We start from the raw sequence: 23,050 nt of genomic DNA on the forward strand, positions 1-23,050 counted from the left end.
CTGCAGCCAGCATCAAAGACACACACGCTGCAGCCAGCATAAAGGACACACACGCAGGATCAGATATCTAGAGCTGTCTCGGTGAGTACTTTTTTAATTTACCGGTATGTATGCTTTTATTTTCTTTTTCTCCTAGGTCTTATTTTCGGGGTAGGTCTTATATTAGGGCAGGTTTACAAAATAGTGCTAGGTCTTACTTTCGGGGTAGGTCTTATTTTCGGGGAAACACGGTAGCACAGATAGAAAAAGCAGCAAAAAGTGGAAGTGTTTTAATTATGGGGGGTTTCTACTACCCTGACATTGACTGGAGTAATGGCAATACAGGAACTGCAAAAGGGAGGACATTTGTCAATTCAATACAAGATAACTTTATGCCCCAACTAGAAATGATAACTCTGCTGAACCTAGTTCTTTCTAACAATGCAGAGCTTATAACAAATGTGCATATAAAAGGGAATCTGGGTAGCAGTGACCATAATATGATTACATTTATTGTAAGTAGTAAACAGGAAGCAAAAACAAGAAAGATAAAAACATTTCATTTTGAGAGAGCAAATTTTGCATTAAGGGCAGCTTTCTGTGACTTGGACTGGGAGACAATATTGTCTTCAAAGAACACAGAACAGAAATGGGAATGTTTTAAGTCTGTTCTACACAGGTCTGGGTAATAAGTTTAAGGGGTTAAAATTAAAACTTATGTGGTTCACAGCTTATGTTAAAAAAAGCCATAAAGAACAAGAAAAGGGCATTCCAAAAATATAAAAATGAAGGATCACCTTCATCATTTGAAAACTATAAAGAATATAACAAAAGATGTAAAAAGGAGATCAAATGTGCAAAACTTCAAAATGAAAGATTGCAAAGGAAAGTAAGGAAAACCCCCAAAAATGTTTTAAATATATTAATATCAAAAAGATCAGATCTGAGCATGTAGGACCCTTAAATGATATCTCTGGGTTGGTAACTGGGGATAAAGAAAAGGAAGATTTACTAAACACTTTTTTTTTTTTTTAGCTCTGTGTACACAAAAGAAAATGGCAGAGCTCAAGTCCAAATTAATATTAGCAATGTCACTGCCTTGAAAAAGTCACAATGGCTCAAAATTGATATGCTTGAGAAACAGTTGGGCAAAATTAAGGTTGACAAAGCACCAGGACCCCATGGATTACATCCACGTGTCCTCAAAGAGCTGAGCTCAGTTATTTCAAAGCCATTATATCTAATTTTTAGAGACTCTTTAGTCACTGGCATGGTAGCGATGGATTGGCGTAAGGCCAATGTGGTTCCTATCTTCAAAAAGGAAGCAAAGTCATTACCAGGTAACTACAGACCAGTTAGTTTAACGTCTATAGTTAGAAAGGTCCCAGAGAGTTTGATAAAGAACCACATAGAGGAGTTTCTGTTAGAAAATAATATTATAAGTGATAGTCAGCATGGCTTCAAGAAAGACCAAAGTTGTCAAACAAATTTACTCCCTTTTTATGAGGAAGTAATTAAACAGGTAGACAGTGGAATAATGTTCTTGGATATAGTGTACTTGGACTTTGCCAAAGCATTTGACACCGTACCCCACCGATGGTTATTATGCAAGGTAGGGTCAATAGGTTTAGAAAAGTCAATCTGTAAATGGATAGAGAACTGGTCTAAATACCGCATTCAGAAAGTTCTAATTAATGATTTATACTCTGAATGGTCTAAGCTTTTTAGTGGTGTACCCCAGGTTTCAGTGTTGGGACCTTTACTGTTTAACATCTTTATAAATGATTTAGAGTTTGGGATTAAAGTACCATTTCTGTGTTTGCAGATGATACCAAACTATGTAATGGAATTAGATCCATACAGGATGTCTATAATCTACAAGCAGACCTGTGTGTACTATTTGATTGGGCAGCCAAGTGGCAAATGACATTTAATACAGAGAAATATAAAGTTATGCACTTGGGGGCTAACAACATGCATGCGTCATAATGTCTAGGGGGAATACATTTGGGGGAGTCAGAAATGGACAAGGATCTGGGGATTCTGGTTGATCACGTAATAACAGCATGCAATGCCAAGCTGCAATATCTAAAGCTAGTAATGTACTTTCTTGTAATAAAAGACGAATAGACTGCAGAGATGGAGACATAATCCTGCCTTTGTACAATGCATAGGTCAGACCACATCTGGAATATGCAGTCCAGTTTTGGGCACCAGTTCATAAAAGGGACATTGTGGAATTGGAGAGTGCAGAGAAGGGCAACTAAACTAATAAACGGAATGGAGGAGCTCAGCTTTGAGGAGAGATTAGCCGAACTGAATCTATTCTCCCTTGAGAAAAGTCGTTTAAGGGGGGATATGATCACCCTATATAAATATGTAAATGGTCACTTTGAGATCATTACAAAGAACAAGAGGGCACTTTTTGTGTCTGAAGGAAAGGAAGTTTAAACACCGGATATGGAAGGGATTGTTCACTGTAAGGTCTATGAAAATGTGTAATCTGCTCCCTCAGGAAGTAGTTTCAGCAACTACTATAGATTTAGGAAAAACTATATTATTTAGGAAAAAGCTGGATGCTTTTCTAGAAGCACAGATAATAGCGGGGTATTAGGGATTTAAAGTAAAGATAGGAAACTGTGGATCCAGGGAATATCTGATTACCTCATGGAATCAGGATGGAATTTGTTTCCCCTGTTGAAGCAAATTGTACTAGGTTTTTTTTTTGCCTTCCTCTGGACCAACTATGTCTTATAGGGTTTTATATCTGGGATATGTTTATTTCCCTAGTGGTTGAACTTGATGGATTTATGTCTTTTTTCAACCTAACCTACTATGTAACCTGTTGTTTTCTCAGAGGTCATTAAAGCATCAATGTATTGGCATACATCATGTGTAAAGAGACTCTGTTTGTGGAAGGCTGTAGTGATTTTTTAACATGATTAGAACAGCCATATTTAGTGGCAAGATTCTAAAAATGCTGGGGATCAACTGAACAGGACATTCAGCTATCTGGCAAATAGATAGCTATCTGGCCAAAAAAATGTTTTTTACATCTGTTAGAAAAATTTTTTTTTCAGTACCTAGATAAATTCAGACATTCTGACGTTACCTCATTCTGCATATTTGCAGAGATTAACATAAGATACTGTAGAATCATATATCTATGTTCCAGCTTTCCTTAAATAGGAACAGCCTGGCACACACCTGGAGGGCCATCAGTTTGTGAGATTCTTCCTATGCTATGCATGTATGTCCTGATGGGTTGTTTAGAGAGTAAGTTCCCGGACAGTTCCATGACCTCCATCATAAAACCTTGATCTGGTGCTGCTTTACTCAGCAAAATGTGCAGACATAGCAGGGGCTTTATGTCAAACTTATCTGCTACCCTTGTTCCAAGGGAAGACCAGTTGGTCCAGTTGCCTATACAAAAAAAAACTTAAAGCTGGATTCAAAACAAACAGGCACAGGGCTGTGTGTTCATGTATATTTCTTAATATGTGATAATTCTTACCTGTCAAAATGTTTTGGATCTGGACTTTCTCTGTGGATGTTTAGCAACACAGCCAGGCCACATCCTTTTCCACAGTGTGTGCTTAGACAGTAAAAGGGCAGCAAAAGACTAATTTTTCTGTTCCCTTCCTACCAGAGTGTTCTTTGCCAACACTTTTTAATGATGGTCAACTTAATTGGCCTAAAGTGGTTCCTTTCCTTTTCTGCTTCTGTAGAAGTGATTACAAAAAGGTGTATCAAGCCAAATTCAGGTATTTCTACTAGCTGCATTAAAAATATACTACATTATTTTTATAAATGTTTTGCTGCTCAAAACTGTGTCTTTTAGTATCTGCCTAGTGTGTAATACACAAAGGGAATACAACATATTTCTTCAGAAAAATTCAAGTGACTAAATTAAAGTTCTGAGTGATTCCCATGGTGCAGTTCTATCAGTTACAGTCTAATATAATGAAATCATTGTTTTAATTCAAGGTAAAGTATCAAGAGATTGAGGGGTCTGTTTTAATATTTGTTGGTAATTCTGCAACAGACAGTGACATACAAAATGGGTAATATTTTTAAGTGTAAGACTACATCAGAAACACATTGATTTCTGTATAAATGTAGTGTCCCTTTTCAGTTGGTACCTACCCAGCAATTTGCTGGATACCTGATGGATAGCAGTCTGTTACAAAAGAAGTTATATTTTCTGATGTCTTTCTGGTAAGTGCTATTGTCTGCTAAAGATGTAAGAGATGTGGAACATTGTGCGCAATTCTGTCTTCATTTCTTATCTCTAACCTGATGCATTCATCTCTAAGGTGCGCTTACCAGATACTTATTTATGATCATACAACAGTCAGTTCAAAAGCTGAGATTAGAAGGTGACAAAATAGAGAAAAGATGAGCCTGCAAATTGGATAGTCATACACCCATAAATTAATGTCATTCTACACAGGGCTACACATTTAGCTATATACCAAAGTAATTGAAGGCTTTTTGCATTAGGTATAGATCATTGCTTCCTCCACAAAGATACAGCCTTGCCAGTTGAAGGCTTTGAAGGCTTTCTGCATTAGTTATAGATCTTTGCTGCCTCTACAAAGATAAGCCTTGCCAGTTTCTGGACCCTAGTAATTGATTTTTTTCCAGCTATACTTTACAATAGAGCCCACTTATATTTTTCAGTTATGAAAACTTTAGTGTATTTTTGTACGGGTGTTATATAAATTCTTAATAAAGGTGAACTCAATTTAATAGGATTTTTAATAAGATTTGTAATTACGATTATATTAGCAAATGTGTTTTTAAAAGCAAGCATAGTAAGTACCTAAATCTAACCTAGTATCATCATTCTGTAATCCCTAAAAGCATCCCTGCTGCTTTTTCTTTTGCTGGGCAGTCACAGCCTGTATTGGTTCCAGGACAACCTAGGCTCAGGGAAAGCTGAAAGTTGCTGACCATCATATTAAGGGCACGTGTAAACTTCAGTTTAATAATTTACTGTATCCCGGTTCTCAAAACCTTAGACTATTTACATGTGACAGATATCTAGACACTGTTACAAAGAAAATTATTGGGTTTGCAGACAGGGGGATGTTCCTTTTTATTTTTCAAACTCCAGCAGAGGCATCTGAATCACTTGACAGAACCTGCACTCGTTTCCCTATAGATAATGGCTGGGTAACTGTGATGCAAACTCTTATGTATTTTTGAAATACAGCAAATGAAATATAATTTGAAGTATGTAAGAAAAGCAATGACAAAAGTTGTGGATTATTCCTTTTGTAATATATTACATTTGTTAACAATAGCCTTCTTTTCTTCTCATTTTGGAAATACCTATTTTGGAAATACCAAGTCTGTCCTCAATGGAGTTAAAGTTTATAGAAAAATGCACCTAAACTAGATAGGTACCGTATTTTTCGGACCATAAGACGCACTTTTTTTCCTCCTAAAGTGGGGGGAAAATCAGGGTGCGTCTTATGGTCCGAATGCAGAGGTACAGGGGCATATTTTTTTACTTACCTGTGTCCCCGCCGGTCCCCGGCTGCGCCGATCTCTGCCTGTTCTGTGATCCAGCGTGCGGCACTTGTGCCCGCCCACGAAGGCGGCGCCGATTGATTTGATGAATGCCGATCGGCGCCGCCTTCGTGGGTGGGCACAAGTGCCGCACGCTGGATCTCAGGGGAACACAGGAGGAAAACAGACAGAGGCTGACAGCAGCCAGTGTCTGTGTTCCTCCTCTGTGTTCCTCTGTGTTCCAGCGTGCGGCACTTGTGCCCGCCCACGAAGGCGCCGCCGATTGATTTGATGAATGCCGATCGGCGCCGCCTTCGTGGGTGGGCACAAGTGCCGCACGCTGGATCTCAGGGGAACACAGGAGGAAAACAGACAGAGGCTGACAGCAGCCAGTGTCTGTGTTCCTCCTCTGTGTTCCCCTGTGTCCCAGCGTGCGGCACTTGTGCCCGCCCACGAAGGCGGCGCCGATTGATTTGATGAATGCCGATCGGCGCCGCCTTCGTGGGTGGGCACAAGTGCCGCACGCTGGATCTCAGGGGAAATCAAATCAATTTTTTTTTTCTTGTTTTCCCTTGTGCGGAAAACCTGGTGCGTCTTATAGTCCGGAGCGGAACAAAGTCATTGCTATTCTTATAACTTATTATTAATAAACATTGTTTGCTTATGGTATGTTAGTGCAAGAATAAATAATGGTGATATAAATTGGTACTACACGGCTAAACGTTGCTAGATATTTATCTGCCACTAAGATTAGTTGTGTATGGCAAATAATTGGAGAAGTAACTTTATTGTTAATTTGTTTAGGCCAACTGTAATAACTATGCAGGCTCTTTCAGAGGATGACAGAAGGCTATGGATGGAAGCTATGGATGGTCGGGAACCCGTAAGTAGCTTTCTGTGTAAATATATTTAGACAAAATAATAAACAGCGGTAGTCTGGTTCAGCAAACTTGGCTTCGCAAGCTGGGACTCCAAACCAATATGCAGTTCTCAGTCATCTTTGTTGTATGTTAGCAACCTCTCATCATTTACAGGCCTGTTTAAATAGGAAAGTTTTTGTTTTAAAGCATCTGTATTTTTGTCATTTTGTAATAAAATACATTTTTTGATATCAACATATGATTCTTTTTGCACTGTCCTAAATTAAGCCAATTGTAGAAAGCTACTCCTAATGGAAGGAAGTAATGTTTCACTATTGTGTAGCTGGGGAAGTGTCTGTGTGTATATAGGGTGGGTGTGTGGTCATTTTTGACCTGCACAGTTTATAGTTCTAAATAACCTCAAGTTATGCGCAAAGCATTTAGTATTGCAGGTTATCTAAGTTTGTCACATCATTTATACCGGGGAGCATTCAGGAGGAGACTTGGAGAATTATGTCATGACTGATAGGAAAAAGTCATGTGAACAACATTACTGTCTGTTTCTAAAATGCCAGTTGTCTGGAAGTTATGCCGAGCCTCTTGTAGCAACACCTTATGTTGTTGATACAAAACAAATATTAAGGTCAGGTATTTTGATTTTGCTTGTTTTCTTTTGTTTGTTTTTGTTGTCATGCATATAATAGCCATGCAACTACAATTTTCCGGAGACTGGTTATCTGGCTCTCTTGATGCTTCTTCTATTTTCAGTTACTGTTGCGTAACAAGCAAATAAATAAGGAATTATGAATGTTTTTCAACGCTGCCAATCTTTAGGGTGTCCATTTTTAACATTTTCTTCCATGTCAATGTTTTTTTTTATTTGCAGTAGTTGATTCTCCACCACAGAATGTTTGAAAATTTCAGATTCACTGCTTTATAAATGGATCCCTATGTGTCTCTCAGATTTTTTAAACCAGCAACACAATATTTTAGTGTGTCACTATATTAAAAAATGTATTTAAAAAAAACTGTGAAAGAAAATGGTTATTATTCTATCCTGCTACCTGCATTGATTATATTTATTCTACGGAATGCATACTACTGCCGAAAGAATCTTCTCACCTGACGCTTCTGAAACTGTCAGATGCCTGGTCCTCCTCTATGATATGAAGTTCTTCCCACAGATGCTTATATCACTACTCAACAAAGAAGTGACATAAGGACCTGCAAATGAAACAACAGCATGCAGTGGGGAAGAATGTATCTAACACATCTGGAAATGTGGAGCAAAAAGTAGGTGACCTTGGCAGAAAGTCCTTGTTCAACACACATGTACACTTCAGAAGTGTTTCAGGCACTTGCTTTTGCGTTTGTGGCTCTCCGCTCTCTCCCGTTGCAGGAACCAGCAGTAGTCGCCCATCATGTTGGGGTTGAACCAGCCTTGATATCTTGTTTCAATTACTGAAATGTCCTGGTGGAACCTCTCCCCTTGTTCATCACTCACATCACCCAAATTTTGTGGGAATAAGTCCAGATGGGAATGTAAGAAATACATTTTAAGTGACATTTGGCAGCCAAGCCGAATGGTATGCTGTTTGCATGTTGTTCACGAGTTCGGCATGGTTTTCAGCTCGCTGGTTTCCCAGAAAGTTTTGTGCAACTAGCACAAATGAATCCCAAGCAGCAAGATTAAGTGGGTTGAGTTTGTCTCTAAATGTGGCATAACGCACCAGATTTGGTGACCAATAAAAATGCCTGTTTTTAGTTTAATATCTGTTATAACTTTTCCAAACTTGTCCTTCAGATACTGAAAACCCATAACATCACGATCCATTGCAATAACAATGTTTTTCATTAATCCAAGTTTATTATGAAGTGGTGGAAGGTAAACTTTCTGTGGATCAATGAGTGATTTATGCTTCACGTTGTACTGGCCAATAGTGTGGTCTGGGTGGCCATGCTGTCACTTTGTAATGGTTGCTGTCATCACGACTCTTCCACAGGCACAGAAACCACATATATTGTGTATATCCCATTTACAGGCTAAGAAGGAGTGCCACCACCTTCAGGTCACCACAAACGTTCTGTTCCACTTGTGTTCTAAATAGTTAATCAATTTCAAAATGACCTCCATGGATTTGTATGTTTTTTTCATTCCCTCAGCATGAGCAAGAGGAACAGAAGGTTTTTCGTTACTTTTATGCAGCAATACAGCTTTCAAATTTGCTTTGCTTGAGTCTATGAACAATCTCCACTGCTCTGGTATGTGATCGCAACCTAACTCCATCATTAGATCACTCACGTCAGTACAGAACAAGTTGTTTTCTAACTTGTAATAACCTGCAAACTTTGTGTGACGATCACAAAAGTATAAAGTTGTCGTTCCTTTTTGTAGCAAATTCCACTCCTTTAATCTGGAGGCTAATAGTTCACACTTCTATTTTGACAAAGACAGGTCCCTTACAATATCATCTAAATATGATTGGCTTATAAAATGTGGCTTACCCTCTTCAAATTGGGGTTCATAACATTCATTAACATCGACATCATCCTCCTGTTCCTCATCCGACATGTCACTGTCAGTAACAACAGATGTGGGAGGGACTGGCACTTGATTCTCTGCATCATGTGGCACTGGCTTCAAAGCAGATTCACAATCAGGATAGATGATTTTTGACTTCTTTCTTCTTTCAAAACCCAGCAATTTTACTCATACAGAAGTAGCAGTCCAAGTGATGGTCTTTTGGCTCACGCCAAACCATAGGCACAGCAAAAGGCATTTTATTCCTTTTCCCATTCAACCATTGTGTTAGGCCAACGTAACACACCTAACAGCAGATATGAGGTGCTCAGCTTTTATCCTGATTTCCAATTTCACATCTAAAGTAATACTTCTAAGCAAAATCTCACCCTCTTGGTTAGGTTCTTGCGTTGATCACACGGGGTATATTTGCCACAAATGTAACAAAAAATGTCTAGTTTATTAACATAGCTGCACACACTGATCTTTAGCTCAAAACAGATTTACTATGGCCTAGCTGTACTATCCAATAAGATGGCTTCACTGAAGAGACAAGCCCTTGGTCCATCTTGCCTTATATACCTATTTCTGACATGACTTGCCCAGACATTCCCTGCTGGAACATGCATGCCACCAGGGGACGTGATTCCGCTGAGGCGGCAGCAGGCATAGTGGTAGCTGCAACTGTTATAATGTGCCCATGTAAAAATACATTACCCAGTTACTGACCATTTGAACAGCTATAGAACGCTTAGTACCTAAATCTGTACGTGATTGGCAAACTCTGAGTTCAGATTTGGAATCAGCACACTCGATATCATGTAAATCACATGTTATTCCCAGTAGCAAAATTGTTGTTGTGCAGTGTAATAGTCATTTACAGGGGCAAATAGATCAGCAATAGTACCCCCATACTTAGGTCATAGTTGGTTTGCTTTATATGCAGGAGTTTTAGACCTAATAGTTTTTGTAAAATGTTAAAAGCCCAAAACTGTAAGTTAAAATTTATTTGTAATACACATTTAGAGATGTATGGTATAAACCAGTGCTGTGCTTCTACATCCAAATAGATCTGTATAGAACATAGAATTAAAGGTATGCTAACTTCAAACTAAAATTATTATTTTCCAGTAGATTCTAAAGCAGTTTTTTCTTACCTTTTTACTATAAGCAAACCTCCTGAAATACCTTTCAAGTTTGCACGGAACCCTTACTATAATTACTAGAGTTAGGTCCATAAATATTTGGACAGACAACTTTTTTCTAATTTTGGATCTGTACATTACCACAATTAATTTTAAATGAAACCAGTGAGATGCAGTTGAACTGCTGACTTTTAGCTTTAATTCAGTCGGTTGAACAAAAAAATTGCATAAAATTTTTTTACATAATCACTTAATTTCAGGGGCTTAAAAGTAATTGAACAATTGACTCAAAGGATATTTCATGGGCTGGTGTTGGCAATTCCTTTGTTATGTCATTATCAATTAGGCAGAAAAAAGGCCTGGAGTTGAGTTGGGGGGGGGTTGCTTGTATGTGGAAGATTTTGCTGTGACAACATGCAGTCAAAGGAGCTCTCCATACAGGTGAAACAAGCCATCCTTAAGCTGCAAAAACAGAAAAAAAAACCATCCGAGAAATTGCTACAATATTAGGAGTGGCAAAATCTACAGTTTAGTGCATAATAAGAAAGAAACAAAGCACTGGTGAACTCAGCAATGCCTAAAGACCTGGACGTCCACAGAAGACAACAGTGGTGGATAATCGCAGAATCATTTCCATGGTGGAGAGAAACCACTTTACAACAGCCAACCAAGTGAATAACACTCTCCAGGAAGTAGGCGTATCGATTACCAAGTCTACCATAAAGAGAAGACTGCATGAAAGTAAATACAGAGAGTGCACTGCAAAGTGGAACAGCTCATGATTCATAGCATACCACATCATCTGTAAAACATGGCGGAGGCGGTGTGATGGCTTGGACATGCATGGCTGCCAGTGGCACTGGGACACTGAAACATCCAAAATAATTCTAAGGTGTTCAAAGACATACTGTCTGCTCAAATCCAGCTAAATGCAGTCAAATTGATTGGGAGGTATTTCATAATACAGGTGGACAATGACCTAAAATATACAGACAAAGCAACCCAGGCGTTTATTAAAGCAAGTAGAATATTCTTTAATGGCCAAGCCAGTCATCTGATCTGAACCCAATTGAGCATGCATTTCACTTGTTGAAGAATAAACTTCGGACAGAAAGGCCCACAAACAAGCAGCAACTGAAAGCCACTGCAGTAAAGGCCTGGCAGAGCATTAAAAAGGAGGAAACCCAGCATCTGGTGATATCCACGAGTTCCGGACTACGGGCTGTCATTGCCAGCAAAGGGTTTTCAACCAAGTATTAGAAATGAACATTTTATTTTCAGCTTTTTAATTTGTCCAATTACTTTTGAGTCCCTAAAATGAAGTGATTGTGTAAAAAAAAAAGGCTTTAGTTCCTCACATTTTCATGCAATCTTTTTGTTTAACCAACTGAATTAAAGCTGAAACTTAAGTTCAACTGCATCTCAGTTGTTTCATATAAAATGAATTGTGGTAATGTACAGATCCAAAATTAGATTACAGATTTTTACATTTTTATGGACCTAACTGTATATGCCCACAACATATTATATTGTTAGTCAGTTGGAAGAATGCTGGCTTTTGGGATGATTTGCCATCTTTGGATCATTGGTATATGTTAAACTGAATTGCTCAAGGAACCTCTACCAACCTCTGGAGGAAGCCTAGGTTTCCACAGAAACCTGGTTGAGAAACACTGTTATTAGTAAATGGAAAGGAAATAGAAAACTACATTTATTTTATGTATAATTTTGTAGGTTTGTATTTTGTATGTCTATTGTTGTAACATTGTTGATAGACTAATGCATTTGTGTGATGCCAGATAAAAAAGGGTTCACATAGAATTTTATATTATTTTTTTCAAGCAATCTTATTTGGGATAAATTGTTACTTTCCTCTCGGCACTAATGTCTGCTAGGTGGCAGGCCACACTACTAAACATGAAAAGATTTGTATTCAAGGGCCATAAAAAAGAAAAATTCAGTTTTTGTTATCGTTTCAGTGCCCCGTGTGATCCTAATGGGCTCTGCTACTATTATTTTCCAGAGTAGCTGGAAGGTCCACCTACTTGGAAAAGCAGTTTTCTTTGTCTGTCAATTGATGCCTGGTGTTTATGAAAATGTTACATTCTAAAATCCAAGCCCATGGCGCATGATAAATCAAAAAGCCACATGAGCTGACAGTGTTACTCAGTCCCTGTGCATCAGAGTGCAGTAGGCTACAGGATTTAGGATAGATTATTTTGCCACGTTGACGGAAAGGGGCACCTGGGTAATATGGCATGTCCTCTGGATTAATGTCAAGTTTACACAACATAAAATAAATTTCAGACACGGTTCGCCAAGCATACTCCATCTGTTGAAAGGTAAATCAAATAGGTTTGGAAAGTGCAGTGTGATACTTCCAAGCCCTCATGTTGCTATAGAGATTACTATGGTCACATTTCTAAATCTGAACTGCTTTAAAGGTTTAGCTGTGTGTGTCTACAAAACCGTTTCAGTTCAGATTTTTCTGTAAAATGCTTTATTTGTTTGTATTAATGGAAACTAATAAAAAGAAAAGTGCTAACAGAGGAGAAACACATTTGATCTGAACATGTAAATCTAGCAGATTAAATGTAACCTTTTCAGGTTGTATGTATAGCACCAAATACTGTCCAAGAGCACCCTTATGCCCTGATTCAGGTCTAGATATCTACCAGGGAACCTGTGTATCCACTACATTTCTAACATTGCCAAAGATTTGAATAGGGTCATTTCAAATCGATTTGTTAGTTTTGCTGGTTTGTTTATTTGTATTTTCCATTAGGTGCAAACAAATATATCCAGGAACTGATTTCAATCATTCATATGGTGAAGAAGGTTATGGTGTTTATATAGACAGTATAGAACTTTGGTCCCAGTTTACGACAATTTCAATTTTGGAAAAATCCCTGCTGACTAAATCTAAAGTCTGAGAAAATGAGAAATGTAGATTGTAATTTTTCTTCACATAATAAATACATCCAAATTCAAAAATGTTCACTGTCTATACTACAAATGAATATCTTTTAGAAGTTTGATATTTAGACCTCAAGTGGTTGTCAGGTACATATTCTTCACCTAGGGAATGTAGTTGAAAATCGAGCATCTTCCTCCCCTCAAAACATTTCAAAACTAAAGTTAGGAATGTGTCTCCTGATACGACTTTTTTGATTGATTTGTGAGCATAACAGAAGGAGGGCTGCAACTTGTGTGTTTTGAACCTGGTAAACACTTGCAAAAAAACGGTCTCCTTTATTTGGTACTTGGTTAGTTTACACATACAGTATGTCTACATGTTCACAGATTCAAAAACAAATCCTTGACTTTTTCATTACTTGCACCTAGTGTGCTTTTGTTAGTGGAGAATTCCTTTACATTAAGTAATTTAGGTTTTGTGGAACATGTAATGTTTTCTTTATTTATTATACTAATTCTGCTGTTCAAGTAAAATAAAATTTAATAATAAAATAATAAAAAATAAAAAAAGCTTTATTATCTCCCAGAAAGTTAAAAATGAAAATGAAAGTACCCCTTTCACATAGCAAATTTAAACTGAGCATATGATGGTACATAGGGTGGGTGCAGGCCTATGTACCACAACAAATTGAAATCTTTTCTTGGAGCTCTGTAGTCTTTTAAGCACAGCAGGAAGATTGAAATGTAAATGTAATGGTATAGCGCCTGATCTAATGTATTCATCTTGCTCTAAGTAATAACCACATAGGTTTTTTTAGGGTGGACAAAAGTAGACGAGACCAAGTTTAACTGGAAGGAAAAAGTTGTGAATTTATACTGTTAATTGACACAATTTAGTTTTTAAAGGTAACTCTAATAATTTTTTTAAGGTTAGCCCAAAAATATAAAACTGGCACAAGAATTCTGTAATGCAGTTACTTTTTTGGAGCATACATCACTCTTTCATATAAAGGAGTTGGAAAGAACCATCTCATCTTAATTTCTATATCTTTGTTCTGGTTCTCAGTTCAGACATAAAAAGAAAGAAAGGTTCATTCTGATTTTTACTTATTCCCCTTTTCATCTAGTTTCTTTCTTTATCTGCTGGCTAATCTATTAGATCATGTGACCACCACCCTTCATCATGTTGGTCTGTAATTCCTGCACTTCAACTATATATATTGTCTTGTCATTCAGGACTGAATAGCAGCTACCTAGGTAAGAGTGATTTATAAAGGTCACCTTGGCAACCTAGGAAAGATCTACTGATAAGATTGCTCAGATGGCTGCTCTGCAGTAGTTTGTAGTTCGGCTGTAATATTAAAGAATACAATTACGTGAAATTCGCTATAAATAGCCTTCACATTATACAACTTTTAACGACTGTTTTCTTGTTTTAAGGTTAGAGACTGCACTAACTGCGATTGATTTAATTTGTCATTATGCCTAGAAATTGCCTAATGATCCAGACAGTTTCTGTTATGTCTGTGGTTCATTCACGACGAAAGCACAACATCCCCAAATTACCACAGAATTTAAAAATATGTACAAATTATATTTCGGCTGTCCACTTGGTGACCAGGATAAATAATGGGTTCCAGATTGGGCTCCTCTAAATTGGTGTAAAGCAGCAATGCCATTTGCAATCCCGATGGTGTGGAGAGAACGTTGAGACCATCTAATTGTCTGCTGTTTTTGCTGTGTCAACAAGGGTGGATTCTCATGTAAAACTCAGCACAAAATTGTATATCCCAGCCTCGATTCTGCAATTAGGTCTGTTCCCCATGATGATTCATTGCCAGTTCCGGTACCGCCACGGACTTGCTTCTGTAGAAGTTGATGAGTAATGCGCTGGAGTTGCAGCCAGTTACAACTCCGAATCATCTGATCTTGAGTACTTGGCCGATGAAGATTCAGAACCACAGACCTTTAAACAAGCAGAGCTGAATTCTCTCTTTCATTATCTCAATCTCTCCAAAGACAAAGCAGAATTAACTGCTTCAAGGCTTAAACAGAAGAACTTGCTTGTAAAGAGTGTAACTGTAACTCACTACAAAAAACTAAATCATAACTTGACAACATACTTCACTAGTGATGGCTCACTGTGCTACTGTCATGATATAAATGCACTCTTTAACAGTTTGTCACAAGAGCATGTTCCATCTGAATGGTGTATCCTAACTGATTCCTCCAAAAGAAGTTTTAAATAAATACTCTTGGAGAATTGTTTACATTGCACCACACCCTAATACTCACAAATACATAAGGGTTTTTTTCCCCAACAGGGAAAATTTGCTAGGGTTTTAAATGCCAAATATCAACACTAACAACACAATATATGTTAAAAAAACAATTTGTTGCAATTTATTCTACAATATTATAAAAACATATTACAAAACAATAAATGGTTGCAAAATGCAAAAAAATGACAATTCAGTAATCACATGATTTGTAATGATGCACAATAACTTTTACAGTCCTTAACGTGTTTCACCAATAGGCTTCATCAGAAGGACAGAACGTTATTAGAACCACATCTATGTATCTATATTTCAAAGCAAAAAGAATATCCAAATGAATAAAACAGCAAGGAGATACATATAACATTCTTTTATATGAGTATTCAAACAAGAGTTACCTGAAATCACAAAATAGCACCTACTTGTTCAGATAGTGGTTAATGATTGGGTTGGTATTAGGTCATTCAAGCTTTGATGTTGGAAAGCAAGAATATTTGTTTAACCTCCCTGGCGGTAAGCCCGATTGTGCCTCCAGGTAGAAAAAAGTTGCTGAAAGCGGTAACCCCGAGTCCCACTCGGGGTAGGTAAACCTATGGAAAAGATAGTAAATACAGTGCTTACCTGATCCGCTGGTGTCCCTCGTTGTCCATTGCTGTGATCCCTGTGTTCTTTCTTCTTCCTCCGGCGTCTTCTGCACACGATGAGTCACCAGGGGAGTTCCCGGTGACGTTGGTGCGTGTGTACTTTGCCGGCGGATTGAGCGGGAAATTCAAAATCCATTTTTTATTGCCTTCAATACAAAATAACTGTATTGAATGCAGTACATTGGATTTAAATTTGTAAAAGTGATACATTGTTTTCAAGAACATTTATTTTACAGTATAATATAAATATAATTTTATTTTTTTAATTTAAAAAAAAATGAAAGAGTGTGTGTGTGTGTGTATATATATATATATATATATATATATATATATATTTTTATTATAATTATTTATTTAATTCAATTTTTATATGATTTTTTGTTTCAAACCTTATTATACTCATACTATTATATTACACTATATAATAAATACTGTAAAAAAGATTTTTATGAAAAACAATGTACCACTTTTAGACATATAAAACCAGAAAGAAATGTACCACTAGCGAGGTTAAAATCCATAACATAGACTTTCTTGTGCAGTTAAGAGTGATGTGACCCCATAGTGTTGTAGGTAGTCTCTTTAGTGCACCACAGTGTATATAATCAAAAAGATAAAATATCACCGTTAGTAGTATTGTTTTCTTATTTAGAACAAAATAGAGCACCTATCAAAAGAAAATTAATTGATTATGATTGTTATAACCATTCCACAGATCAAAAAATATGTCTAAATACCATGCACCATATATATCTGCTGCAAAACTTAGAATAGAAGGAGCAAAATCATCATTGCACTCTCCAGGCAATCATAATCAGTAGTCAATTTGCTAAATTATAGTGATATATTATGCCCTTTTTTGCAAACTAAAATACAGTTAGGTCCATAAATATTTGGACAGAGACAACTTTTTTCTAATTTTGGTTCTGTACATTACCACAATTTATTTTAAATGAAACAACTCAGATGCAGTTAAACTGCAGACTTTCAGCTTTAATTCAGTCGGTTCAACAAAAAGATTGCATAAAAATGTGAGGAACTAAAGCCTTGTTTTAACACAATCACAAGTGCTCCAAAGTAATTGGACAAATTAAAAAGCTGAAAATAAAATGTTCATTTGTAATACCTGGTTGAAAACCCTTTGCTGGCAATGACAGCCTGTAGTCTGAAACTCACGGACATCACCAGATGCTGGATTTCCTCCTTTTTAATGCTCAGCCAGGCCTTTACTGCAGCGGCTTTCAGTTGCTGTTTGTGGGCCTTTCTGTCCGAAGTTTAGTCTTCAACAAGTGAAATGCATGCTCAATTGGGTTCAGATCAAGTGACTGACTTGGCCATTCAAGAATATTCCACTTCTTTGCTTATTGGGGTGATGACCCAGCTGGACATTTATAGACCCCTAAACATAGATTCCAGCTGGAGATTTTTATATCAAATTTAGTTGGGAGGTCCATCAAATTACATTAACCAATCCCAATCTAGTGGGGTGTGTGCCAACTGTTGGTCAGCATACCGAACACACCCACTAACCAATCAAGGAGTCCCAATGTTACCTAATTGGAATTAACTATGTAAAAAGGGGAACTGAGAGAATCCTGCTCTCTTGCTCCTGCTCTTCTCTCTGGTGGGATGGTCCTCTTTGTCTCCTGAGGGTCTCCCTAGGTAAGCTGTTATGGAGTCCTCTTCAGAAGGAAGTAGGCTCCTGAAGTATACATTAACCTCTTAGCAGGTAGCTATAACACATTCCTGAATTGCTTTTGTATATTGTTCAGTATATGTATGTTGTTATTGTTATATTGATTTGATGTATTGTGTACTAAGTAGTTACTAGATTATTACAGGGGTTACTACTAATTACTATGTCCATGTGATATATATATGTAACATTGATTGAAGTTCCTATGTGTTTAAATATCTGACAATATTGCTGTGCACTTTGTCTTACCTTGTTTTCTTAATTAAACTGTTTGAGTGACTAGCTATTATTTGCGCATGAACCTTCTTTAATTGAATATCTATATGCATTGATATGGGGATATATTTCCATATTTATGCAGATAAATATATTCCTAAATAACACTGTCCTGTGTCACATCATGGATAAACACTAGTGTCCCAGTGCCACTGGCAGTCATGCATGCCCAAGCCATCACACTGCCATGTTTTACAGATGGTGTGGTATGCTTTGGATCATGAGCTGTTCCACGTCTTCTCCATATTTTTTTTCTTGCTATTATTCTGGCAAAGGTTGATCTTGGTTTCATCTGTCCAAAGAATGTTTTTCCAGAACTGTGCTGGCTTTTTTATATGTTTTTTTTTTAGCAATGTCCAATCTAGCCTTTCTATTCTTAAAGCTTATGAGTGGCTTGCACCTTGCAGTGCACCCTCTGTATTTGCTTTCATGCAATCTTCTCTTTATGGTAGACTTGGATATCAATATGCCTACCTCCTGGAGAGTGTTGTACACTTGGTTGGCTGTTGTGAAGGGGTTTCTCTTCACCATGGAAATGATTCTGCGATCATCCACCACTGTTGTCTTATGTGGACGTCCAGGTCTTTTGCGATGCTGAGTTTACCAGTGCTTTGTTTCTTTTTCATGATGTACCAAACTGTAGATTTTGCCACTCCTAATATTATAGCAATTTTCGGATGTTTTGTTTCTGTTTTTGGAGCTTAAAGATGGCTTGTTTCACCTGCATGGAGAGCTCCTTTGACCACATGTTGTCTGTTAACAGCAAACTCTTCCACATACAAGCACAGTACAGTACAGTACACATACAGTAGTTTGCTTTATATATTGGTTTGTTAACATAGAAACATTTTCTTAACCTCTGATTTCTTTCTTTAATAGATCTAGATCATTGCTAAAAAAATTATTTAAAATGTATAATTTAATTTAATCCAGGATAGTAGGAGGCTTTCAAGTTATAATTCCATTTACTTTCTTTTTGTATTAACAGCTTATCTGTATCACCACCTTTAGAATCTACTTAAATTTTATCCAACGCCAAAAATTTGACTTCCTCAACATTGAAAGTATGCCTAAATCCCATATGGTGCACATCAAGCTCTGACATTTGAGCAATGGGTTTTTGAGGGTTCTTTTGTTGTATCTCTGTCTCTCACACCTACAATAAACCTACCATTACAAATATAGACTGGTCATTTCTTTGTCAGAGGGCAAACATACAAAATCAGTAGGGCATCAAATACTTCTTTCCCTTACTGTAAATACACATAATCTTCTGATTTTAACCTCCTGAGCGTTACACTGAGGTCTAGATTTCTGTACCAAAAGTGATCCACTGTTTTTCATGAAATTTTTTTTTAAATTGTAGACCTGTAACTTACAGAAATATGTCCGAACAATGTACAAAATCTCGGGCTTAACCATCCTTGCAGTTTTTTTTTGCCCGAGCGAAGGTCGGGCTTAACTGCAAGGTGGTTAATGTCTGTGGATCTTACCAAACAATGCATTGCTTCTTTGCCGCCGTTTATGACTAAAATATAGATGGCAGATTTTACAGTTACAAGCCTTAGTTGCTTTTGTGGTTTTCTGCAAAACAAAGTACTGCAAACAAAGCATCTTTATCACAGAAGAAATAGTTCCCTAAAACGCCTTTTCTGTCTGTTTACCACCTCCATTTCACTTTAACGTAATTTTTGTTTCTATGAAGGTGCCCGGATTTAATTTAGGAAAGGTGTAGACAGAGTTGCAAGAGGTTACTGTGATTATATTATAATATTTTTAGGCATGAGAGCTGCACATTTTCCAAAATTAGGTTACACGTGGCTGTTGCCTATTATATTTTTAGTGGTCATCAAACTCTCCATTTCCTTCATTTGTGCAGGCATGCTCACTTGCCATCTGCTGAAACTGGAACACCGATCTGTAAAATATTAAATGTGGTTCCCACTGTACAAAAAAATCATATTTTCCAGCCTGGTTGACCTTATATACTGTAAATGATTGGCCAGTCTCCGTTTCTGGTTTGGATTGCTGGGTTGATTTTTTTTTCCCCCCTCTGTGAAATGTGTATTCCTAAATCTTCTATTTGATGAAAATGTAGAACTTTTTTGCTATATATTTAATCAACTGTTTTTTTTGGTTTGTAAGAGACTTTATTATATAACAAATCGAGAGAAATAGCCAGATGGCTGGCAAGAATCCCAGACAACTGCTTTTGATGTGCAGTGGGTTTCCTGCCCCCCTTATGAAACGTGGGCTTAAATCTAATTAGGGCAGAAGTTTTATTTGTTTTTTTTAAGCTTTGGAAAACTAGCTTGGCTAGCAGCTTAGTGTTTTGTTATCAAATTGATTCCAATGCTTATTAGATACTTAAGCAGGCCATCTTTCAGTGAACGACCTGCTTTCTGACAGAGGTTTGGTTAATGCTTGTTTTGCAGTAATAGGGAGAACTAAACCCTCTTGATAACAATAATTGAGAATTTATTCACTCTGTTTTTTTTTTTTAGTTTGTTTTTATGTTATTCACTTTAAATATTGTTAAAAGATACATATCTAATTGTGTGTATAAAAAAAAACTCTGACTGGCATCAGCAAGCCAATGATGAGACTGCTAAAAGTGGCTGCTCAAGAACACTCCCTCACTGAGTGAATTAATTACCCAAGTGATTTACTGTTCACCTGAAAATCAGCTATTGTTCTTTTGATTGCTTGGTTATTGTTCCCATTGCTTCAAATGCAATCTTGTGCAGCAAGCTGTTGCCAGGCTGCTAATACATGCACAAGCCATGAAGGTTAAAAAAAGTTTGGTGAATACCAGTGTTGAATGGTATAAAATGTTATAAATAATGCAACAAAATGAACAATTACATCAGTGTTATTAGAATTTGTGCTGTGATTATTATTTTTGGTTATTAAAATATAAATATTGAATAGTGTAAATGAAAATGATTTATTTAGAACTTGGAGCCAGCAGATAGTAGTGATTTAGTGCAAAATGGGGAGCTTGGTGGAGACTTTTTACAGCTGTTTTGCTGAAAATTTACTTTAAGTATTTAAGTGCATAAAAATAGTAGGTCCAGGGCTTGCATTTTTTTTTTTGAAATTGTATTTTTATTGAAAAGTTTTTATAACAGGGTACAGAAGGGAAAAAGGGATACACAAAAGGGAAATAACAATCTTAAACCAGAACAAAACACATCTGAGTTTCAAAATTACAATAACCGTTTCCCAGACATAGCACATAACATAAACATCTTAGGATGTGGAGGTGGTAGGAACAAAAAAAAAAAAGGTATTGTGACATTAGCAAACAAGAAAAGCGTCAAGTGGATCAGCCAGGCAAATTAGCATAATAACGATCCCAAGCCTCCCAGACCATTTCAAATTTATCCACTGTGTTTCTAAGGAGCCCCGTAAGGTACTCCATTAGGCGAATCTCTTGGATCCGCGCATTAAGATCTTCCATGGAAGGAGGCGTAGTCGCCTTCCATCTGGAGGGGATCAGTGTTCGCGCTGCAACTAGAACATGAGTTGCTAGTTTGCGAGACACATTCGGCAGTGTTGGGGAGGGTTGACCTAGGAGGTGGGAGAGAGGGTCTAATGGGACGGGTTGCTGGACCACAGCCGATAATAGGTCGTTAACCCGTGACCAATACATCTGGATAAGGGGGCAGAACCAAAATATGTGTTCTATCGTGCCTCTATGGTTTCCACATCTCCAGCACATGGGGTCCACATTAGGAAACAATCGGTGAAGAACCGGCGGCGTGTGGTACCACCTGAGCAACATTTTATACAGGTTTTCTTTATACAAAGTACAGATAGAACTTTTGTGTGCTGCTTCCCAGATGTCAAGCCATTCTTCTGGGGATAAGGACCGACCCAGAACCACCTCCCATTTGAGTATATAGCTGAACTTATTTGAGTTCCCCTGTGTGGAAGTGTGAAGGAGACGGTAAATAGCAGAAATCGTTCCTTTGGTATGGGGGCCTTCCATGCATAATCTTTCAAAGGCAGTAGGGGCCTGGAAGGTGGCTGTGGGTTGGAGTGACAAAATATAATGTCTTATTTGAAAGTAGGCGTAGAAAGAGGTGCGGGGCAGTTCCACTCTGTCACCTAGCTCGGAAAAGGAGAGCAACCTCCGCTCGATTGGGTGCAAGATATGTCTGATTTGGTATAGACCTCTGTCCTTCCAAGGGCAAGACATTGAACCAGACAGACTATCTGGAATTTGTGGGTTAAGGATTATAGAGGTTAACCTCGAGGCTGAGGATGCCAGGCCAAATTTATCTTTGCAGGTCCTCCACATGTTCCTCGTAAATATCATGGGTGCCGTTAAGTCTGACTCGGCTAGTAGTGAGGAGGAGCTCCACAGCATGGCATTGGGGTGTATAGGGGCTATCCATTCCTCCTCCAGCTCTACACAAACACTAGGAGGATGAGGGGATGTCCACTGCTGGAGGTGCCTCAGATGGGCCGCCAGGTAATATTTGTGAATATCCGGGGCTCCCAAACCTCCCCCCTCCCTAGGAGTACAAACAATGCGTTTAGCTACTCTATGCCTTTTATAAGCCCAAATAAAGCGCATAAAGTCAGTTTGGATTCTTTTCAATACTTGAGACAGAACTCTAACTGGTAGTGTCTCAAATAAATACAATATTTTGGGGAGGAGCATCATCTTTACTGAGGCTATCCTACCCAGCAGCTACAAAGGGTGACCTTTCCATTTACCTAAAAAGTTGTTCATCTCTCTGAATAACGGGGGGAAATTGTGGGAGTACAACTGGGAGTATGTGGAAGTAATGTGGGTCCCCAGGTAGCGGAGGGAGCGCTCCTGCCAGGTAAAGGAAAAAGAGTCCCACAGGGCCTGCAGTTCCAATGAGGGGATGTGGAGAGGTAATGCCTCCGTTTTAGAGAAATTATTTTTAATCCTGAGACTGCACCGTATTCTTGTAGTTTTCTCCATAAATTAGGGAGAGAGGTAACCGGCTTGTACGTTTTCCCTTTCACAGGCACCCCATGTATACTGGGGTTGGAGCGGATGCAGGCTGCCAAGGGCTCTATACACAAGGCGAAGAGTAGGGGTGACAATGGGCACCCCTGCCTCCTCCCATTCTTAATAGAAAACATTGCTGAGGAAGCATGGGGCAGTTTGACTGAGGCCGACGGGGCCGTATATAAAGATTCAATCGCCTTAACAAAGGGACCTGTAAAGCCCAT

At 37.9% G+C, this 23,050-nt stretch overlaps 1 protein-coding gene across 3 annotated transcripts in view; it reads left to right on the plus strand.

Annotated features, from left to right (window-relative positions):
- Positions 1–23,050, plus strand: part of ARHGAP26 (Rho GTPase activating protein 26) — a 405,537-nt gene that overhangs the window by 128,872 nt on the left and 253,615 nt on the right. For all 3 annotated transcript variants that reach the window (XR_011919418.1, XM_072400904.1, XM_072400903.1), the window contains one exon: positions 6,301–6,379. Coding sequence is in view for 2 of the 3 variants with exons in the window: in XM_072400904.1 (XP_072257005.1) it covers positions 6,301–6,379 (79 nt within the window). In the remaining variant the exon portion in view is untranslated. The remainder of the gene's footprint in view (positions 1–6,300; positions 6,380–23,050) is intronic.

This window comes from Pyxicephalus adspersus, chromosome 2, assembly GCF_032062135.1.
Source record: "Pyxicephalus adspersus chromosome 2, UCB_Pads_2.0, whole genome shotgun sequence".
Classification (NCBI taxonomy): domain Eukaryota; kingdom Metazoa; phylum Chordata; class Amphibia; order Anura; family Pyxicephalidae; genus Pyxicephalus; species Pyxicephalus adspersus.